Source organism: Vombatus ursinus, unplaced genomic scaffold (assembly GCF_900497805.2).
Source record: "Vombatus ursinus unplaced genomic scaffold, bare-nosed wombat genome assembly UNPS02014798.1, whole genome shotgun sequence".
NCBI lineage: Eukaryota > Metazoa > Chordata > Mammalia > Diprotodontia > Vombatidae > Vombatus > Vombatus ursinus.
In genome coordinates, this window is record NW_020954576.1 from 46,242,843 (window position 1) to 46,261,975 (window position 19,133).

Below are 19,133 nucleotides of genomic sequence, written 5' to 3' on the forward strand. Positions count from 1 at the left end.
TATATAGAGAACTAAGTCAAATTTATGAGAACACAAGTCATTCCTCAATTGATAAGTGGTCAAAGGATATGAACTGGCAGTTTTTAGATGAAGAAATTAAATCTATCTATAGTCTTATGAAAAAAATTCTCTAAATCACTATTGATGAGAGAAATGCAAATCAAAATGATTCTGAGGTACCATATCATATCTATCAGAATGGTTAACATGACAAAACAGGAAAATGATAAATGCTGGAGAAGATGTGAGAAAATTGGAACACTAATGCATTGTTGGTGGAGTTGTGAACTGTTCAACCATTCTGGAAATTTGGAACTATGCCCAAAGGGCTATAAAAATATGCATACCCTTTGACCCAGCAATACCACTTCTAGGTCTGTATCCCAAAGAGATCAAAAAAATGGGAAAAGGACTCACATGTACAAAAATATTGATAGTAGCTCTTTTTGTAGTGGCAAAGAATTAGAAATTGAGGAGATGCCCATCAGTTGGGGAACGGCTGAACAAATTGTGGCATATGAATGTCACGGAATACTATCGTGCTATAAGAAATGATGAGCAGGCTGACTTCAGAAAAACCTGGGAAGACTTATATGGACCGATGCTGAGTGAAGTGAGCAGAACCAGGAGAACATTGTATACAGTAACAGCCAGAATAAGCGATGACTAACTTTGATAGACTTAGCTCTTTTAAGCAATGCTAGGATGAAAGACAATTACAAAGGACTCATGATGGAAAATGCTGTCCACATCCAGAAAAAGAACTATGAAGTGTGAATGCAGATTGAAGCATATTATTTGCTCTTTCTTTTTTGTTTTCTTTTTTTTGTTGGTTTCTTCTTTCTTGTATTTTCTCTCATTGGTTCTAATTATTCTTTACAACATGACCAAATGTGAAAATACATTTGATATGAATGTATATGTAGAGCCTGTATCAAATTGCATGCCGTCTTGGGGTAGGAGGAGGAAAGAGATGGGGAGAAAATTTGGAACTCAAAATCTTATGGAACTGAATATTGGAAACTAAAAATAAATACATAAATTTATATGGTTGGGTTAAAATAGATTATGCTAAAAATAACTGAAGAGACAAAGTAATATCTTTATAGAGGAAGAGGTAGAAAAATCATAATTTGAAAAAAAACTAGAGACAAATGGAGAAAAATACAAACCTAATTGTCACAACTCTAAATGTGAATAGATTAAACCATCTAATAGAACCAAAAAAGAGTGACAGGTTGAATAAAAATCAAAACACCACAATTGATTGCTTACATGAAATGCACATAAAAACTCATGTTGGTTAAAAAAATAGGGTGGTAGGTCAATGGAAGAGACTATACAAGGGAGAATCAGAAACAGTGAAACTAAATTATCCAGTATTTGATAAACTAGAAGATATAAATTACTAAGAAAGTGCTACTTACTTGATAAACAATTGGAGAAATATTAATTGTTTATAATTAGGTCATGTGTATATAATACATTTGAGATAATAAAAAGTCTAATTTATTAACATATTCAGTACCATACCAGTCAAACTGCAAAAAAAATTGCTATATTTACCTAGAAAAAAAAAACAACAATAGCAGAGTTCATCTGAAAGAACAAAAGGTCAAGAATCTGAAGAGGAATAATGGGGGAAAAATAGGAAGGTGTTTAGTAGTCCCAGATCTCAAACTATACTAAAAATCACTAATTATCGAAACCATTTGGTACAAGTTAAAAAAATGGAAAAGTCTGTCAGTGGAACAGATTAGGTACAAAATATACATGAACAAAGGAACATAGTAAACATACTGTTTGCTAAATTTAAAGATTGGGGCAAGGACTTATGATGTGACAAAAACTGTTGGGAAAATGGAATGCATTGTAGCAGAAATTAGATTTAGATCAATCTTTCACATTATATACCACAATAAGCACCAAATGGATACATCTTTGAAGAACAAGGAAGGAAACATCTTTTCCAACTATGAACAGGGGAAGAATTCATTATCAAATAAGGGATAGAGAAAATCACAAAATGAACAATTAAAGCTAATAGAAAATTTAGAAGTTTTGATTAAAACAGAACCAGTGCACTTAAAATGAAAAAGGAAAGAGTTAACTGAGAGAAAGTCTTTGTTGCAAGCTTCTCTGATAAAGTTCTGGTAGCCAAGATTAAAAAGGAATATATGTAAGATATATATATATATATATATATATAGACATGTACTAAGCCAGTGATAGAGAAATACAAATTAAAATAACTCTGAGATTTCACTTTACACCTATCAGATTGCTAAATATGATTAAAAAATGACAATTGTTGGGGTGGGCCAATGGGAGGATAGGCACACTATTCAGTGTTGATGGAGCTATGAATTAATTGTTCTAGCCATTCTGGAAATACCTTAAAAAAAAGCAAAACTCAACATACTCTTTGATTCAGCAATGTCACTATTATCTGTATGTACCAAAAGATATCAAATAAAGAGAAAAAGGATCCATCTTTACAAAAATGTTTATAGCAGCACTTTGTGTGTGTGTGTTGTACAAAGAATTGAAATGAAGAGGGCACCCACCAATAAGGGAATGACTGAAAAAATTGTGGTATATGAGAAAATGAAATGATAAAAGGGATGGATTCAGAGAAACCTGGGAAGACTTGTATATAGGTAATGTTTTCTTTTTTCTGCTTACCTTCAAACATTCTGTATATAACTTATGTATGTATTTAGATATTTACATGTTTTCTCCCTCTCATTCTCTCCTTGGGAGCAGAGACCCACTTTTTACCCACTCCTTCATTTTTGGTATACCCAGGCCTTAGCTTGATGCCTAGCACACAATAAACTCTTAATATTGATTGTTGACTCTCTGACTGACTGATGCTGAATGAAGTAAACAAAACCAAAACAATTTATATGATAATTAAAGTTTTGTAAAGAAAAAAAAAACAGTCCGGAAAAACTTAAAAACTCTGATCAATACAATGGCCAATCACTACTCAAGCAATGATATCAAACTCAAATAAAAAAGGGGTCAGTAAACCAGACATAATTAGGCCTGCTGTCAGTTGCATATTAACTTAAATAACCACAAATGAACATTATCTGTATTTTATTGAATTTTTATTTATTTTGTTAAATGTTTTCAAGTACATTTTAATCTGGTTTGGGCAGGATTCAGGAGTTTTGTGGACCCTAAGTGGCTTATGACACTAAAGAACCAATAATGAAAAGTTACCCACTACCTGACAAAGAGTTGGGGGACTCGAGGTAAAGATTGAGATATGCATTTTAAGACCACCAATTTGTGCCTTTTTTGACTAGGATTATTTGTTACAAGGTTGTTATTGTTGTTGTTTTAAATTTGAGGCAGAGTTAGAGAGGGAAAAGGGCATGTCATAGAGATCCTTCCCCAAAAGAAGAAAATAAATAAAAGAGGATTGTTGTAGCATTTTAAAAAATGTAATAAAAATAAATAAATAATACATTCCAAGAAGCATATTATCCTGCAGCCAACTTGGTAATGAGACTTTCTAACTTCGCGAGGATAGAGCTTACCCAGCAGACAAAAATAACCATGCTCAAATAGAAATGGAAAGAATTCACCTATCACCTCCTGAAAGAGATGCAAAAATGAAAATGCCTAGGGATATTATAGATCAATTCCATTCATCTGTGCTCTGTTCCTTTACTGTGGGAGATGCTAAATTTTGTGTGATCCTGACTGTGTCTCTATGGTATTTGAATGGTTTCTTTCTGGCTGCTTGCAAGCAGTTGGGTATAGAAATCTATTTTACCCAACAGGGAAATAAGAGAGGAAGGGGCTAAGAGAAAGGGAAGGGTGATAAGATGTAGGGTAGATCAAAGGAGGCAGTTGTTAGAAGCAAAACAGACTTTTGAGAAAGTATAGGAGAGAGAGAAAGAGAGAGAAAGAGAGAGAGAGAGAAAGAGAGAGAAAGAGAGAGAGAGAGAGAGAGAGAGAGAGAGAGAGATGAATAGAAGAAAATAGGATGGAGGAAAATACATAGTAATCACAACTGTGAATGTGAATGGGCAAATAGAAGCTAGAGAGTCAATGAGACTTCAAGAAACAATAAAACAAAGTCAAAAGAATGAAAAAATAGAAGAAAGTGTAAAATATCCCATTAGAAGAACAGGAAAACAGATTGAGGAAAGATATTTTAAGAATTATTGGACTATTCAAAAACCATGATAAAAAAGGACCTTAAACATCATATTTTAAGAAATTATCAAGAAAAATTGCTCTGATATCTTAGATTCAGAAGGTAAAATAGAAATGGAAAGAATGCACCAATCACTTTCTGAAAGAGATCCCAAAATGAAAATTCCCAGGAATATTATAACTAAATTCCAGAGCTTCCAGGTCAAGGATAAAATATTGCAAACAGCCAGAAAGAAATAATTCAAATATCAAATATCAGCTTTTACGTTAAATGAGTAGAAGACTTGGAATATGATATTCTGAGGAGCAAAAGAGTTAGAATTTCAACCAAGAATGACCTACCCGGCAAAACCAAATAAAATCCTTTGGGAGTGGGGGGGGGGAATGGATATTCAATGAAATAGAGTACTTCCAAGCATTCCTGATGAAAAGAACAGAGCTGAACAGAAAATTTGACATTCAAACAGAAGACTCAAGGGAAATATAAAAAGGTAAATATTAAAGAGTAATCATAAGGGACTCAGTAGAGTTGAACTATTTACATCACCATATGGGAAGATGATACAGGTAACTTCTAAGAAGGGTAGTTAGGGTAGTTAGAAGGAGTTCACATAGACAAAAAGCATGGATGTGAGTTGATTATATTGGTATAACTGCCAAAAAAAGAAAAAGAATATAGAGATGAGAAAAAGGGATGCACTAGGAGAAGGGGGGAGGGAGATGTAGAATAGGGGAAATTTTCCCACATAAAAGTGATGTACAAGGAAGAGCTTTTACAGTGGAGGGGGGAATCAGAGTGGTGGTAGGTAGTGCTTGAACCTCACTTTCATCGGAATTAGTTCAAAGAGGGAAGAGTACACACTCAGAGATAGGAGAGGAAGGAGATAAAAGATATAGGGGAGAGGACAATAAAAGGGAGGGTGGATTGGGGGAAGCAGTGATCAGAAAGAGGACAGATTTTTGAGGAGGGCCAGGATAAAAGAGAGGGATAAACAGATGAAAATGGGATGGAGGGAAATGCACAGTTAATAAGCTTAATTGTGAATGTAAATGGGATGAACTAACCCATAGAACAGAAGCAGATAGTGGATTAGATTGGAAACCAGGATCCAACTGCATGTTGTGTGCAAGAGACACATTTGGGATAGAAAGACACACACAGAGTTGCAATGAAGCACTGGAGTAGAGTCTATTATGCTTCATCTGAAGTGAAGAAGGCAGGGGTGTCAATTGTGATCTCAGATAAACCACAGCAAAAACAGACCTAATTGAAAAAAGATAATCGGGGAAACTATTAAAAGATACCATAAGCAATAAAATAATATAAAAAAAATTATGGCAAGGTTCTCTGATAAAGACCTCATTTATGTATAGGGAACTGAGTCACATTTATGAAAATAAAAGCCATTGTACAACTGACAAATAGTCAAAGGATATAAACAAGAAATTTTCAGAAGAAGAAATCAAAGTTATCTATAGTCATACGAAAATATGCTCTAAATCACTATTAATTAGAGAAAGGCAAATTAAAACTTTGAGGTATCATGTCACACCTATGGGAAATGACAAATGCTGGAAAGAATGAGAGAAAATAGGTACATTAATGAATTGTTGGTGGAGTTGTGAACTAGCCCAACCATTCTGGAGAACAATCTGGAATTATGACCAAAGGTCTGTAAAACTGTGCATATCCTTTGATCCAGCAATACCATTACTAGGTCTGTATCTCAAAGAGATCAAAGGAAAAGGAAAAGGACATACATGTACAAATATATTTATAGCTACCATTTTTTGTGGTGGCAAATAATTGGAAATTGAGGAGATGCTTATCAATTAGGGAATGCCTGAACAAGTTTTGGCATATAACTGTGATGGAGTATTATTGTGCTATAAGAAAGGAGTGCTGTGAGAAAAAAAAGAACATAGCAAGAGTTATATGAACTGATGCAAAGTGAAGTGAGATGAACCAGAAAATCATTGTGCACAGTAACAGTAATGTTATAATGGTGATAACTGGAAAGATTTGGCTATTCTGATCAATACAATGATCTAAGACAATTCCAAAGGACTCATGATAAAAAAAAATGCTTTCCACCTCCAGAGAGAGAATTCTGAGTGCAAACTGAAGTACAATTTTCTTGCTTTATTTTTATTTTTTGCTTTTTATATGCTATGGTTAATATGAAAATATCTTTTGCATGATTTCACATGTATAATTGATATAATATTTTTACTTTCTCAGTAGGTGGGAAAATGATGGGAGGGAGAGAATCTGGAACTCAAAAATTAAAAAGAAAAGAATTTTTTTAAAGAAAAAAAGAGATGAATAGAATTTCAAAAAAAGTTAGATATGCTAGATATCCATAGATAGAGAAATTCCATTTAAAATAACTGGGAATAGTATAAAATACTTGTGAAGCTATCTGCCAAGAGAAGCCCAGGAACTAAATGAACACACTTACAAAACACTGCACACAAAAGACAGATCTAAACAATTGGAGAAATAGTAATGGCTCATTATTAAGCTGAGCCAAAATAATAAAAATGACAATTCTACCTTAATTAATTTATTAAGTGCCATATCAAACTAAGAATTATTTTATACAGCTAGAAAAAGTAATTTAAAAAGTTCATCTGGAAGAACAGAAGGTCAAGAATGTCAAGGGAATTGATGAAAAAAGTGTGAAGGAAGGCAGTCTAGTAGTACCAGATTTCAAACTATATTACAAATAATAATCATCAAAACAATTTGCTCTGAATAAAAAACTGAGTGGTACACCAGTGGAACAGATTAGATACCCAATAAGTGATAGTAAATGACTATGGTAATCCAGTATTTGACAAATTAAAGATCCAAACTTTGGTAACAAGGACTCACTATTTGACAAAAATTGCTAGTAAAACTGGAAAGCAGTCTGGCAGAAACTAGGCATAAACCAACATCTTATACCACATGCCAAGACAAGGTCAAAACATACTTTAGACATAAAGGTTGATATTAAAAGCAAATTAGGGGAGCATGGAAATGTTTCCCTGTTAGATATATGCAAACAAGAGATAGAATTACAAAAAGTTAAATGGATAATTTTGATTACATGAAATTAAAAAGACTTTGCTTAAACAAAACCAATGCAGCCAAAATTAGAAGGAAAGCAGGAGACTGAGAAAAAAATTAGAGCAGAGTTTTCTGATAAAGGCCTCATTTCCCGAATATATAGGAAACTGAGCCAATTTTATAAAAATAAACTCCATTTCCCCATTGATAAATGGTGAAAGGATATGAAGAGGCAGTTTTCAGAATCAAAGCTATTGTTAATCAAATGAAAAAATGTCTAAATCACTAATTAGAGAAATTAAAATTAAAACAACTCTGCGGTAAAACCTCACACCTATTAGATGGGCTAACATAGCAGAAAAGGAAAATGACAAATGCTGAAGAAAATGTGGAAAAATAGGTACATTAACGCACCGTTGGTAGAATTGTGAACTGGCCCAACCATTCTGGAGAATAATTTGTAACTATGTCCAAAGGGCTATAAAACTACACATACTCTTTGACCCAGTAATATCACAACTAGTATCCCAGATCAAAGAAAAAAAAACTTTTACGTACAAAAATGTTTATAGCAGCTCTTTTTGTGGTGGCAAAGAATTGGAAATTGAGGGAATGCCCACCAATTGAGGAGCAAGTTGTCCTATATGATGGTGAAGGAATACTATTGTGCTATAAGAAATGATGAGCAGCATGGTTTCAGAAAAACCAGGAAAGATCTATATGAACTGAAGCAAAGTGAAGTGAGCAGAAGCAGGAGAATATTATGTATAGTAGCAGCAATTTTATAATGATCATTGACTGTGAAAAACTGAACAATACAATGATCCATGACAATTCCAAAGGATTCATGCTGAAAAATACTATCCACCTTCACAGAGAAAACTGATGAATTTGGAGTGCAGATCATTTTTTTTAACTTTCTTGCTTTTTTGGGAGAGTTAGTTACATCTTTGATCAACTGGCTTTCTAAATGCTGTGTTTCACAGATGAAAATGGAGATATTAAAAGATACTTACTCTTACAAAGTACTTCATTCATACTCCAGCTAAAATCTTCTTGGCAGGTTGCAGTAAGTGATATATCTGGAATGGCTTTGTATCCACGCTTGCATGCAAATGTTAATACAGTGCCGACTGAGAACACACCCTCATCTCTTCGATGGGATAGAAGGTCAGCATTTTCAATTAATGGTTTTTCAATACAGGCATCTGATCATAAGAGAAGCATTGGAAACAGCTGTTACTGAGGCCAACCATGACAATATAGCAGCCTGTCATTTTAAGAGATGACATGGTGGAAACCAACTTAGGCAATGATCTAAGATACCATTGAAATTGTCAGAAATTGTCTTTGGGGTAATTGGGAAAGGAAAAATTGGATGCAGGGAACTATTGAAGGATTGAAAGATTTCTCTATGGAATAAAATGTATCCTCATCAAAGCCTGCAAAGAGGTGGGTGGCAACCCTGGAGACTGATACAGAAACATCTCCACCAGTGAACTGAATATATATATATATATATATGTGTGTGTGCATGTATATGTATATATATATATATACATGTATGTATATATACATGTATGTATATATGTATATATGTGTGTATGTATATATGTATGTATGTATACACACACATATGGCAGTGCTACATGGTGTGCACAACTATCGGCAGAGTGTTCAGATTGAAAAGATGAATGGTTTCTAATCTTTGAAAGAACTAAACAAGAGATATTATCTTTCCTCTTAAGCTAGAGGGTATAGTACACAAAGCACTGTACATTCTTAGAGTCAGGAAGACCTGAGTTCAAATCCTGCCTCATACATTCACTATGTGACCCTGGGCAAGTCGCTTAATCTCTTTGTGTCTCAGTTTTCTCATTGGTGAAACAGATATAATAATAGCACCTACCCCCAGGATTGTTGTGAAAATCAAATGAGATAACATGTAAAGGGCTTTGTGAACATTGAAGTACTATATAAATACTAGCTATTCTTGTTATGTTATTATATTCCTGACAGCAATAATAATAAATCCATCTAAAATAACTTATCTTTGAATGATCTTATATTCAAGTGAAAGGACTTAACCTGCCAATTACCCTGCAGTAAAGACAACTGGTAAAAGTTTCCGGGCATATGAGATTAACTTTGGAGTGCTTCCTAATTGGACGGTGAGAGTGGACAAAAGGTATCTGCCTAGTCACCAACTATGATTGCCACTGGGAACTTCATCTTTTACCCTTCAGATAAAGACCTGGCAAGAACAAATATCCTTTGATCATTCACAATTGAAGCTTTGGTTTTCAGTTTCTTTTGCCTCACCTGATGATGTCATGTTTGTATAACGAATGAACAAGTTCAATGTCCACATCACTGAAATCATGATTTCCACAATATATCTATTGAGCTTCAGTTTCCTACATTTTGAATGGCAGGCTCTTTGGGTTGGATTGGGGGCAAAAATGATATAAAGCAAAATAAAAGGGGCCACTAGATGGTTACAGTGGATAATTAAAGTCAGAAAGTCCTGAGTTCCAATCCAGTGTTAGACATTTGCTAGTTGTGTGACTCTGGGCAAATTATTTAACCTTTCTCAGCCTTAGCTTCCTCATCTATAAAATGGGGATAATAAAAGCAACTACCATATAGGGTAGTTGTGAAGCTCAAAGACATGTATACATGTGTTATCACCTTGCAAAATTTAAAGCACTATTAAATGCTAATAATAATAATAATAATTATTTGCTATGTTGGCAGCCCCTTGCCCTAATCAACTCTATAAACAGAGTTGAATTTATTTTTGTTTTACAGCAGGGGAAGATGGAGCTTTTTAAGAATCAGCCACCTAGGGGCAGCTAGGTGGCACAGTGGATAGAGGACTGACCCTGGAATCAGGAGGACCTGAGTTCAAATCCAGCCTCAGACCAGACACTTGACACTTACTAACTGTGTGACCCTGGGCAAGTCACTTAACTCCAATTGCCTCTCCAAAAAAAAAAAGAAAGAAAGAAAGAAAAGAATCAGCCACCTGGTCTTCTGATGACTGGAATAAAACAAAACTGTGCTGTGAAAAAGTATATATTAACACCAACTCCTTTATGTGTTCCCATGCTTGCATTTCTGGGTAGGCTTAGAATGGGTCCATACTCACTGATCATACAAGCGGGTATATCAGGATGCCATCGATTGTCAGCTCCACAGTGAATCACATTGGTGCCATTTATAAGGTAACCTCTGTTGCACTCAAGCAAAATAGTGTCTTTGTATGTGTAGATGGGTCCAAGACCAGAGATTAACTTCCCATTTAGAAACTGTGGCTGCTTACAGGAGACCACTAAAGAAAGAAAAACGAGACTTGCTCAACCCAAATTATCTGGTATAACAACACAAACATATTAGCAAAGACGTGATTGGAAGTACCAAATGTTTCATGGAGATACATATTAGAAAGTTTATACTTGGTACAATGAGAATGTTGAACTAGAGCAGAGGTTGTTAAACATTTTTGTATCATGGACTCCTTTGTCAATCTGGTGAAGCTTATGGACTCCTAAAATGATGTTTTTAAAAGCATAAAATAAAATACAAAGTGATAATCATTTAAGATCATTTGAACCCTAATAAGGGCCAAAGTCTAAACTAATTAGCTAGAAGAAGCATCCCAACATTATAGACATGCTTTTCTTTATTTTCTGAGTGAACTAAGAATGCCTCTTCCTGTGTTAACAGCTGAAGCTGATCAAGAGCATTCTTCTGTTTATGATCACTAAGGTGCCTTGGACCTGGACACTACCTTGAATGGACTTTTCTTATCTATGTTAAACACAAATATCCTAGATCTAGAATTTCAACTGATACTTTGACATTCTCCTATTTTATTGTATTTACAATCTATTCAATTAAGAAAATTCCTTTCTTATGCTATGGTTAAACATATATGGAGACCATAAATCTGAGGAACACAGACATCCTGATTCAGGGTTTAAATGTTCTCCTAAAATTGCTTGATTCAGTCAGAGCTAAAGCTCTGGCTCCATGTACATTTTGCTAACTTAAGAGAACAAACGAATGAATTTGCTTATCAACTGGCTTGTTGTCACTTTAACCAACTTTCAGGTTGACAATAGGAATACAAAGGACAGCAATTATATCAAAATATAGTTACTGAAATATTAAAACAAACAAACAAACAACAAGTTCATGGTCCAGGTTAGGAATCTGTGATGTTTATGATTTCTAAGGTCCTTTCCAACTCCCCGATACCACAGCTCATGAGGCACAGTAAGAACATTTTATAACCTCAAATATTTGCCTAGTACCAAGCTCTAAGAAACTCAGAACAAAAGAAGAACTACACTTGTTCCATCATTCTGACCATAGCGCTATGTTTCAGCATAGTCATACTTGGTTAAGATTCTTTCCCATTAGAGATGAGAAAATTGAGGTGTAGCAGGGGAGGAATTGACTGTGTCCTCTAGAATCAGAAAGAGTGATTTTGTGTTAGTTAAGAGCTAAGAAGCCAATAATCTTCTAGACTAGCAAGAATATGTAATTTAGACTTCAAAAAGGTTGAGGGTCATAAAGGCCAAAGACATTGACTTGTAAAGGGAAAAGACCTTTCAGATGCAAAAGAAATACTCTGCTCCTTCGAGGAGGTCTAAAGCTTGAATAGCCCATTGTAAATGAAGAGGCAGTAAGACAATGGACTTGTCCCAGGACAGACACCTTTATTACCTTTGTCCTCAGCCATTCTTCTGCTAGTGACCCAACAGGAATCTGGGAATTGTAACTTAACTGAAGTAAAAGTGGTGTTCACAACCAAGGAGTGCTACCTCTGAACCAGAAAGAAGTGTTAGACGTCTTCCACTTCTTGCTGGACAAACCTCAAGAGTCTTTCTCTGAGGGAGTGTAAGAAGAAAAGTTTCTGTCAATCTTAGCCTAAGAAATGTTGCCTTTGCTGAAAAGAGTATTGCTAACACTTAGCTACGCCAGAGACCACAGTTACCTATCTGAGTCCAGAGAACTCGTGTCAATCAGTCTAGCAGACATACTAAACTCTTGGAAGAGCCAGTGGTTGAATGATCAGCAGCTACAAAGTAACATGCCTGGCCCAGCCCAGAAACAGCAGCCCAGTGAATATGAATTACCTGGCCCAGCCCAGCAATAGCCCAGTTCTGTAAGGAACTAGCTTTACACCTGATTGAGCTTCTCACATCAGCCTAGCACCAGGTCAGCTGCTGAGCAGAGACATGATGCCCAATGAGAAGCCAGACCAAGTAAAAAGTAGAATCACCCATCTATCTTCAGCAGACTTTGTGAGGACCCTCCAGAGAATGAAAGGGCAACATGACACTGCAGGTCCAGAGTTGTGAATTTCCTAGACCTTTGTCTTCTTTGTATGAGTACCTTACTATTACTGCACTATAAATTCATACCCAGTCTTATCCAACATGGACTTTATGCGTTGATATGGGAGAGTACGTCCCAAGTTTGAGGGGAAATGCTGTTGTGAGAGTCAGGTAAGGGTTAAATTTCCACAGAGAAAGAGAATAATGCAGAGATTTAAAGAACAATTCCAGAAAGCAGTACACTGTAGGTGGGCTTGGGTTTAAACAATAAGAAGTAAGTTGATGGCTCCAAAAAGACTCCAAATTCAAGATAAGGGTCGAGTCAGCTCAGACCAGTTAAGGTCAACCTAAGGACACCTGAAAAATGTTAGTGCACCTGCTTAATGAACTTCATTACTATTATCTGACACACCCCGAATAAAATTAGAGCCTCATTAACGAGTCATGGGATGTATGACCAAGGGAGGGGAAGCATACTTGAGCATATCAAGGGGAAACATGTAAGGAGGGGTGTAACCCCGGAAGGGATGGACCAATCCGGGTCTGGGAGGTTTCGTGCCGAATTTGAATGTATAAAAGCATTTTTACCTTAACACTCACAGCCCATCCCTCCTGAAGAGGGGTGGAGCCCGCTTCTGGCCAGAAATGTCTAAATCCTCTGGACTTTCTCTGTAATAAACTTTCTTGATACTAAATTTTAGGTGGCAAGTGTATTTCTAATACTGTGAAACATTGTTCTTGATCTCGCATTTGGATAAATACCTTTACTAAAAACTAACTGATCTACTGGTTGGTCATTACAGGGAAGGGCAGCTAATAGACACTCATAAGCTCTAATGTTAGGTTAGCCACCCATACACTTACCCCCAGGATCCTCAGGTGATCAACTTACCAGTGCCAGTGCACACTGTGGGAATGAGCCCAGAGAGGGTGCTACCCAGATATTAGTGGCACAATATATGCCAGCCCTCTTATGGATCCCTTCAGTCTTTAAGCTTCTTGAAGGTAGGAAAAATTTTATTTCTCACTTTATCCCACTGACCCCTTAGTTCTTGGTCTAGCATCAGGCAACCTGCTGATGCCCAATTAACATTAAATGGATACACAATTACTACACTGAAGTGAGTTGCTGGTACCCACTCTTCAAACTTCCATCCTCCACTAAAAAAAAAATATAAAACTTTAAACGTATTGCTCTTCTTTTAGGCTTGGTCACTTACTTTTGCAAATAGGGGGATGTGGACTCCATGTGCCAATCGTCCCATTTACCACAGTACAGGAAATAGAGGCCTCGCCTATAAGTGAGAACGGAGTGTTGCATCTGTAGGTCACGGAAGAGCCAAAGCTGTAGATGTCATCTTCTCTGCTGCTGTGCTTTCCATTGCTGATTTGTGGTGGTGGGGGACAAATTATAACTGGATACAAGGAGGAAGGAAGACAGAATCAGGGAAGGCATTTATTGTTACCTCTTCACTCAACTTCCTCCCTTCCTCCACATCTCAACTCACTCCCTGGGCTGTGCCACCTTCCTACCAGCTGTCTTGAGCCCCTTAGGATAACTCTGCTCTCTTTGATGGTAAGTCCCTGGGATTTCCCTTTTTTTGATGGAGCTTTTGAATGGGAGGACAGCTGGGTGGGACCCTGGATAGAGAGCAAGGCCTAAAGTCAGGAGGACTCATCTTCCTGAATTCAAATCCAGCCTCAGACACTTACTAGCTGAGTGACCCTTGGCAAGTCACTTAATTCTGTTTGCCTCAGTTTCCTCATTTGTCAAATGAGCTGGAGAAGGCAATGGCAAACCGCTCCAGTGTTTCTGCCAAGAAAACCCCAAATGGGGTCACAAAGAGTTGGACGTGCCTGAATGACTCAACAACAGCAACAAAATTGAATAAGGTGATATTTGTAAAGTGCTAAGTGCAGTGCCTGGCACATAGGCATTTAGTAAATACTCATTTCCTTCTCCCCTTCAGCCATGCTTCTCTCTTCATCCCCAAATCAATTCACTCTCCAGATTGTTCTACTTCATGTTCTTACACGCAGACACAGACACACACACACATGCACATACACATATGCACAGACACACATGCACACACACATGCACACACACATATGCACAGACACACATGCACACACATATGCACACACACGCACATACACACAAAGGCTCTGCAGAAATTTCTCAAAGAATCTGGTGCCATCTACTACTTCATATAACTGAAATCAAACTTTATGAGTATTGAAACTTTTAAAATTACTTTTCAACAGCAATATTTTAAAGTCCAAAAAATGATAAATAGAAGTATGCATAGAATGATTTTACATACATATAATACATATGCGTATATGTGTATATTTTTGTGTCAAATGGCAACCATCTTGGGGGGGAGGGACAAAAAAGGGGGGAAAAAAGAAAAAGTGGCATGATAACTTTAATGCTATATTTAAAAGGAATAGCAAGTTGTGTATAATAGATTTGCAGTTTCACATTCAATCATCTTTTTTTTTTCCTGTTCTACTGTGTTATGGAAATGCTTGTTTTATTTCTTAATGTCAGAAAAAAATTAAAATAAAATAAACGTATTACAGATTGTTCTACTTCCTCAGCAGCTGACTCATTTCTTTTCAATGAATGACTCACCCTCCATCCGCCATGGAACCTTCTCCATCCCCATTTCCAGCTCCCCTTATGCCTTTATCTTTCCCTATTAGAATGTAAACTCCTTAAAAGTAGGCATCATCATTTAAAAAAAATTGTATCCCCAGTGCTTAATAAATGTTTTATCCATCCATATCTTTTTTATCTATATATTTATCTATTATTTATGTATATCTATAATTTATCTATATATATTATCTATCATTTACCTATATATTTGTCCATCATCTATCTTCATATGTCTATCTCTATCTGTATCTATCGTCTATCTAATCTATATCTACTTATCCGTCTATATCAATTTATCTCTCATCTATCTATCTGTGTCTATCATCTAACTGTTCGTATATCTATCTAATCTATTTCTCTCTATGATTCCTATTAACTAAGTCTAGAAAGAGGAGTTCAATTCAGATTATAAAGGGCTTTAAAGGCCAAACAAAGGAATCTGATCTTAGAGTCAACAGAGAAACACTGAAGCTTCTTGAGAAGAATGATGTGGTCATATCTGAGCCTAAAGAATGTCCTTCTGGCTCTTGTGTGGATGGAGAGAGGAGAGATCAAACAGGAAGCTATTGCAATCACTCAAGAGTAATGAGAGCTTGGTTTAGGGTGGTAATCATCGAAGTAGAGAAGAAGGGACTGGTGTGAGACAGGCTGTGGAGAAAGAATTGAGGAGGCTTGGCAACCAATTGAAAATGTGGAGTGAGGGGAAGGCAAGAGTTGGGAATGACTCATGAAAATACAAGGGCTTTTATGATAAGAAGGTTCATGAGTAGGTTAGGAAAGAGCTTGACTTACTTTCACATACTGGGAGAGGATCACTCCAGGTAACTCCTAATTCAAAAATATCACACCAACTTGTCGATGATCCAATTAAATTGTATCTGAATGAGTAGAGTCAAAAGCATCAGTGAAACTCTTCCTGCCATGAGCATAATTCAGCCATAAGAGATGCCTTAGCAATTTGTCTTTAGCATCTGGCCCCACTAGATACTAGCAGCAACTTTACCTAACTTGACTGGAGTTCATTAGTACAAATGAGATAGGCTCCCTACCTAGCTTATTAAACTTTTTACACTCATGACCCCTTTAGCACTTCTTAAACTATGTGTCTTGACCCCATAAGGGGTCTGGAGAAATACTTCCTTCCTGAACAAAGGAGAACTATGCATGTAGCTGTGTTCCCTGCATCCTTTCCTTAACTCCTCACTTTTCTATAACCTGAGATCACTTCCTACTTAGTATAAAAAGAGGCAGAAGGTAAATAGGTTCTTCCTGTCCTTGGGATTAGGCTAGTTCAGGAGTGTCAGAGTAGTGATTGTTGTTCCTTTGAATGAGCTAACATGTTGAATGTTTTGCTTCTGCTTATCTTTGAATGCTGATATTTGCTTATTTCCCCTCTCAACTTGAAGACTTCCTGGATTCTAGACCTCCAGTTTGCTTTTAACTGTGCTTAAACATTGACTCCTCCCACACCCCTTGACTTCTTGGCTGCTAGACTCAACTTATAACTAGACCTTGATATTCACTGGGTCATTCTTCCATCTCAGAGCTCCATCTCACCAGCCTAGTCCTTCTGTCACCATTTCTCCTGAAATAAACATTGTTAGTGAAACTGGCAATCACAATATCATCAAGATTATCATGATTTGTTCATAAGTTATATCTGACCTGTTTCTAAAAAGAATTTGGGGTTGCATATAAAGTTAAAACACAACAAAAGATGACAAAAGTCAATGAAAGGAGCAGAGTTGTGGATGTACTGGGTCCCCAAGAGATCAGCTTTTAGTGTTTAGTGACCAATAACAGAATTTGGAACTGAAAGGCATCTTAGAAATCATATCATTCTACCTCCTCATTTTACAGATGAGGAAACTGAGGCCAAGAGAGTCATTGATGCTTTTTGAGAAGTGGCACAGTCATATATGAGAAAGATGAAGTGACTTTCTAAGAGCTGTACAAGTAGTAAGTTGTAAAGTCAGGATGTGAAGCAACTTCTTCTGACTAATGTGTATTAGTTCTGAGTTTTCTGATACCAGAGGCACAAAGGGAAAAGTTAAGTTTTCTACTTCTCACCATATAATAAAAGAAGACATATGAAATTATAGAATTTGAGATTTGGAAGGGACTGCAGCTGGCCACCTGAAACACTCCAGAGTGAAACCGCTGGATTAAAATGTTATTGGGAAATGCTTAACAAGATACATAAAAATACAATACAACATAAATAATGTTAATTTGTGGTTTTCCAAGACAATATTCCAATTCCATTTGTGTTTGACACCACTGACAAGGACAACCTCTTTCTCATATTACAGATGAGAAACTGAGGCCCAGAGAGGTAAAGCATCTTGTCTAAGGTTACACCAGCAAGAAGTAGCAGAGTCAGGATTCAAATCCAGGTCCTTTGATTCCAAATCAAGTGTTCTTTCCACTTCCACCATAAGCTCCCTTGTCTGTATTTGGTGAATTTCCACAGTACACAAAACAAAAGCAAAGCATAAAGCTAATAAATACAGGTTTTCAGTGAGAATGAAAATGAAAAGTTTCATGTCCCCACCTGCAACTCTTGCATATACTATCTCCCTGTGCTCAGAATGCATTGTCTCCTCACCTTTGATTCTTGGAATTCTGCCACCTTCAAGGACTAGCTTAAGTATCACCTCTTTCAAAAGACCTTTCTCAAGGGGCAGCTAGGGGGCGCAGTTGAGAAACTGGCCCTGGAGTCAGGAGGACCTGAGTTTTCAAATTCGGCCTCAGATACATAACACTTAGTAGCTGTGTGACCCTGGGCAAGTCACTTAACCCCATTGCCTAGCCAAAAAAAAGAAAAAAGACCTTTCTCAGTTCCTCTAATTTAGTGCTCCCCTCTCCCCCAATCACTGAATTTTTATTTTGTATACATCTTGTATTTACTCATTTGTGAATATGTATATCCCTAGTAGAATACAAGCCCCTTGAGGACAGGCACCGTGCCACTTTTGTATATGTATCCTTAGCACCAACCCCAGTGGTTGGTATAAAGTAAAGACTTAATAAATACTTACCGATTAATTAACAAATTATACCTTCACTTTCAAACTGCTAGAATGGTTGCCCTAAGATGTTCCTAGGTATTCATAAGTCTACATGTTAAGCTCTACTTTCTAATGGAAGGATTTTTTTTTTTCTGAAAATTAAACTGAAGTTTAATTTGTCCTGTTCAGCCTGGAGCTCTGTTCTACAGACCAAAGAAAGGTGTTGGATTTCAGGGTACCTGACACTCACCCATCCGAGCAGCTAAATTCTATTTTGGAACCAAATTCAAGATCTGTATTAATAATCACTCTCCCATTGTTCAGTTCTCCTGGGTGATGGCATCGTTTCTCTAGGAGAAAAATAAAGCAGGAGTTAAAGTTTATAATTGCTGGAAACATATGACAGTTTAAAAAAATCATCAGGGAAGAAGTCAGGACCTTATCTTCAAATTCTGCTTTCAGAAAGACCGAGAGGAATAGAAGCTTCAAATGAACTCAGTTCTTCTACTCACTGTCTTCTTTGGGACAAACAAAAGGGAAAAAAAAGACTTTGATCCATTTTTTTGATGTATTCCTACAGCAAAATGGATTTAAAAATGGCAGCAGACTTCTGAAATTGTTGCTAATTGTCAAATCATAATTTCTTTGAGTCTTAAAATCATTGACCCAAGTTATATCCATAAATAAGCTGGCTAGTTCAGTTAGTGTGCCCAGCTGGTAAAGTCAAAGTCATGGTTTGAAGCTCTTTTTGTGGTGGCAAAGAACTAGAAAAGGAGAGAATGCCTGTCAACAGGGGAATGGCTGAACAAGTTGTGGTACATGGATGTGACGGAATACTACTGTGCTGTAAGAAATGATGAGCTGGTTGATTTTAG

The 19,133-nt window shown here is 36.5% G+C and overlaps 1 protein-coding gene across 2 annotated transcripts in view; it reads right to left on the reverse strand.

Annotated features, from left to right (window-relative positions):
* C4BPA (complement component 4 binding protein alpha) overlaps nucleotides 1-19,133 on the reverse strand; it is a 48,715-nt gene that overhangs the window by 20,089 nt on the left and 9,493 nt on the right. For both annotated transcript variants that reach the window (XM_027871520.1, XM_027871519.1), the window contains exons 4-8: nucleotides 18,509-18,608; nucleotides 16,040-16,125; nucleotides 13,800-13,994; nucleotides 10,383-10,565; nucleotides 8,248-8,439 (exon numbers count right to left, since the gene is read on the reverse strand). In XM_027871520.1, coding sequence (XP_027727321.1) covers nucleotides 8,248-8,439; nucleotides 10,383-10,565; nucleotides 13,800-13,994; nucleotides 16,040-16,125; nucleotides 18,509-18,608 — 756 coding nt within the window. The remainder of the gene's footprint in view (nucleotides 1-8,247; nucleotides 8,440-10,382; nucleotides 10,566-13,799; nucleotides 13,995-16,039; nucleotides 16,126-18,508; nucleotides 18,609-19,133) is intronic.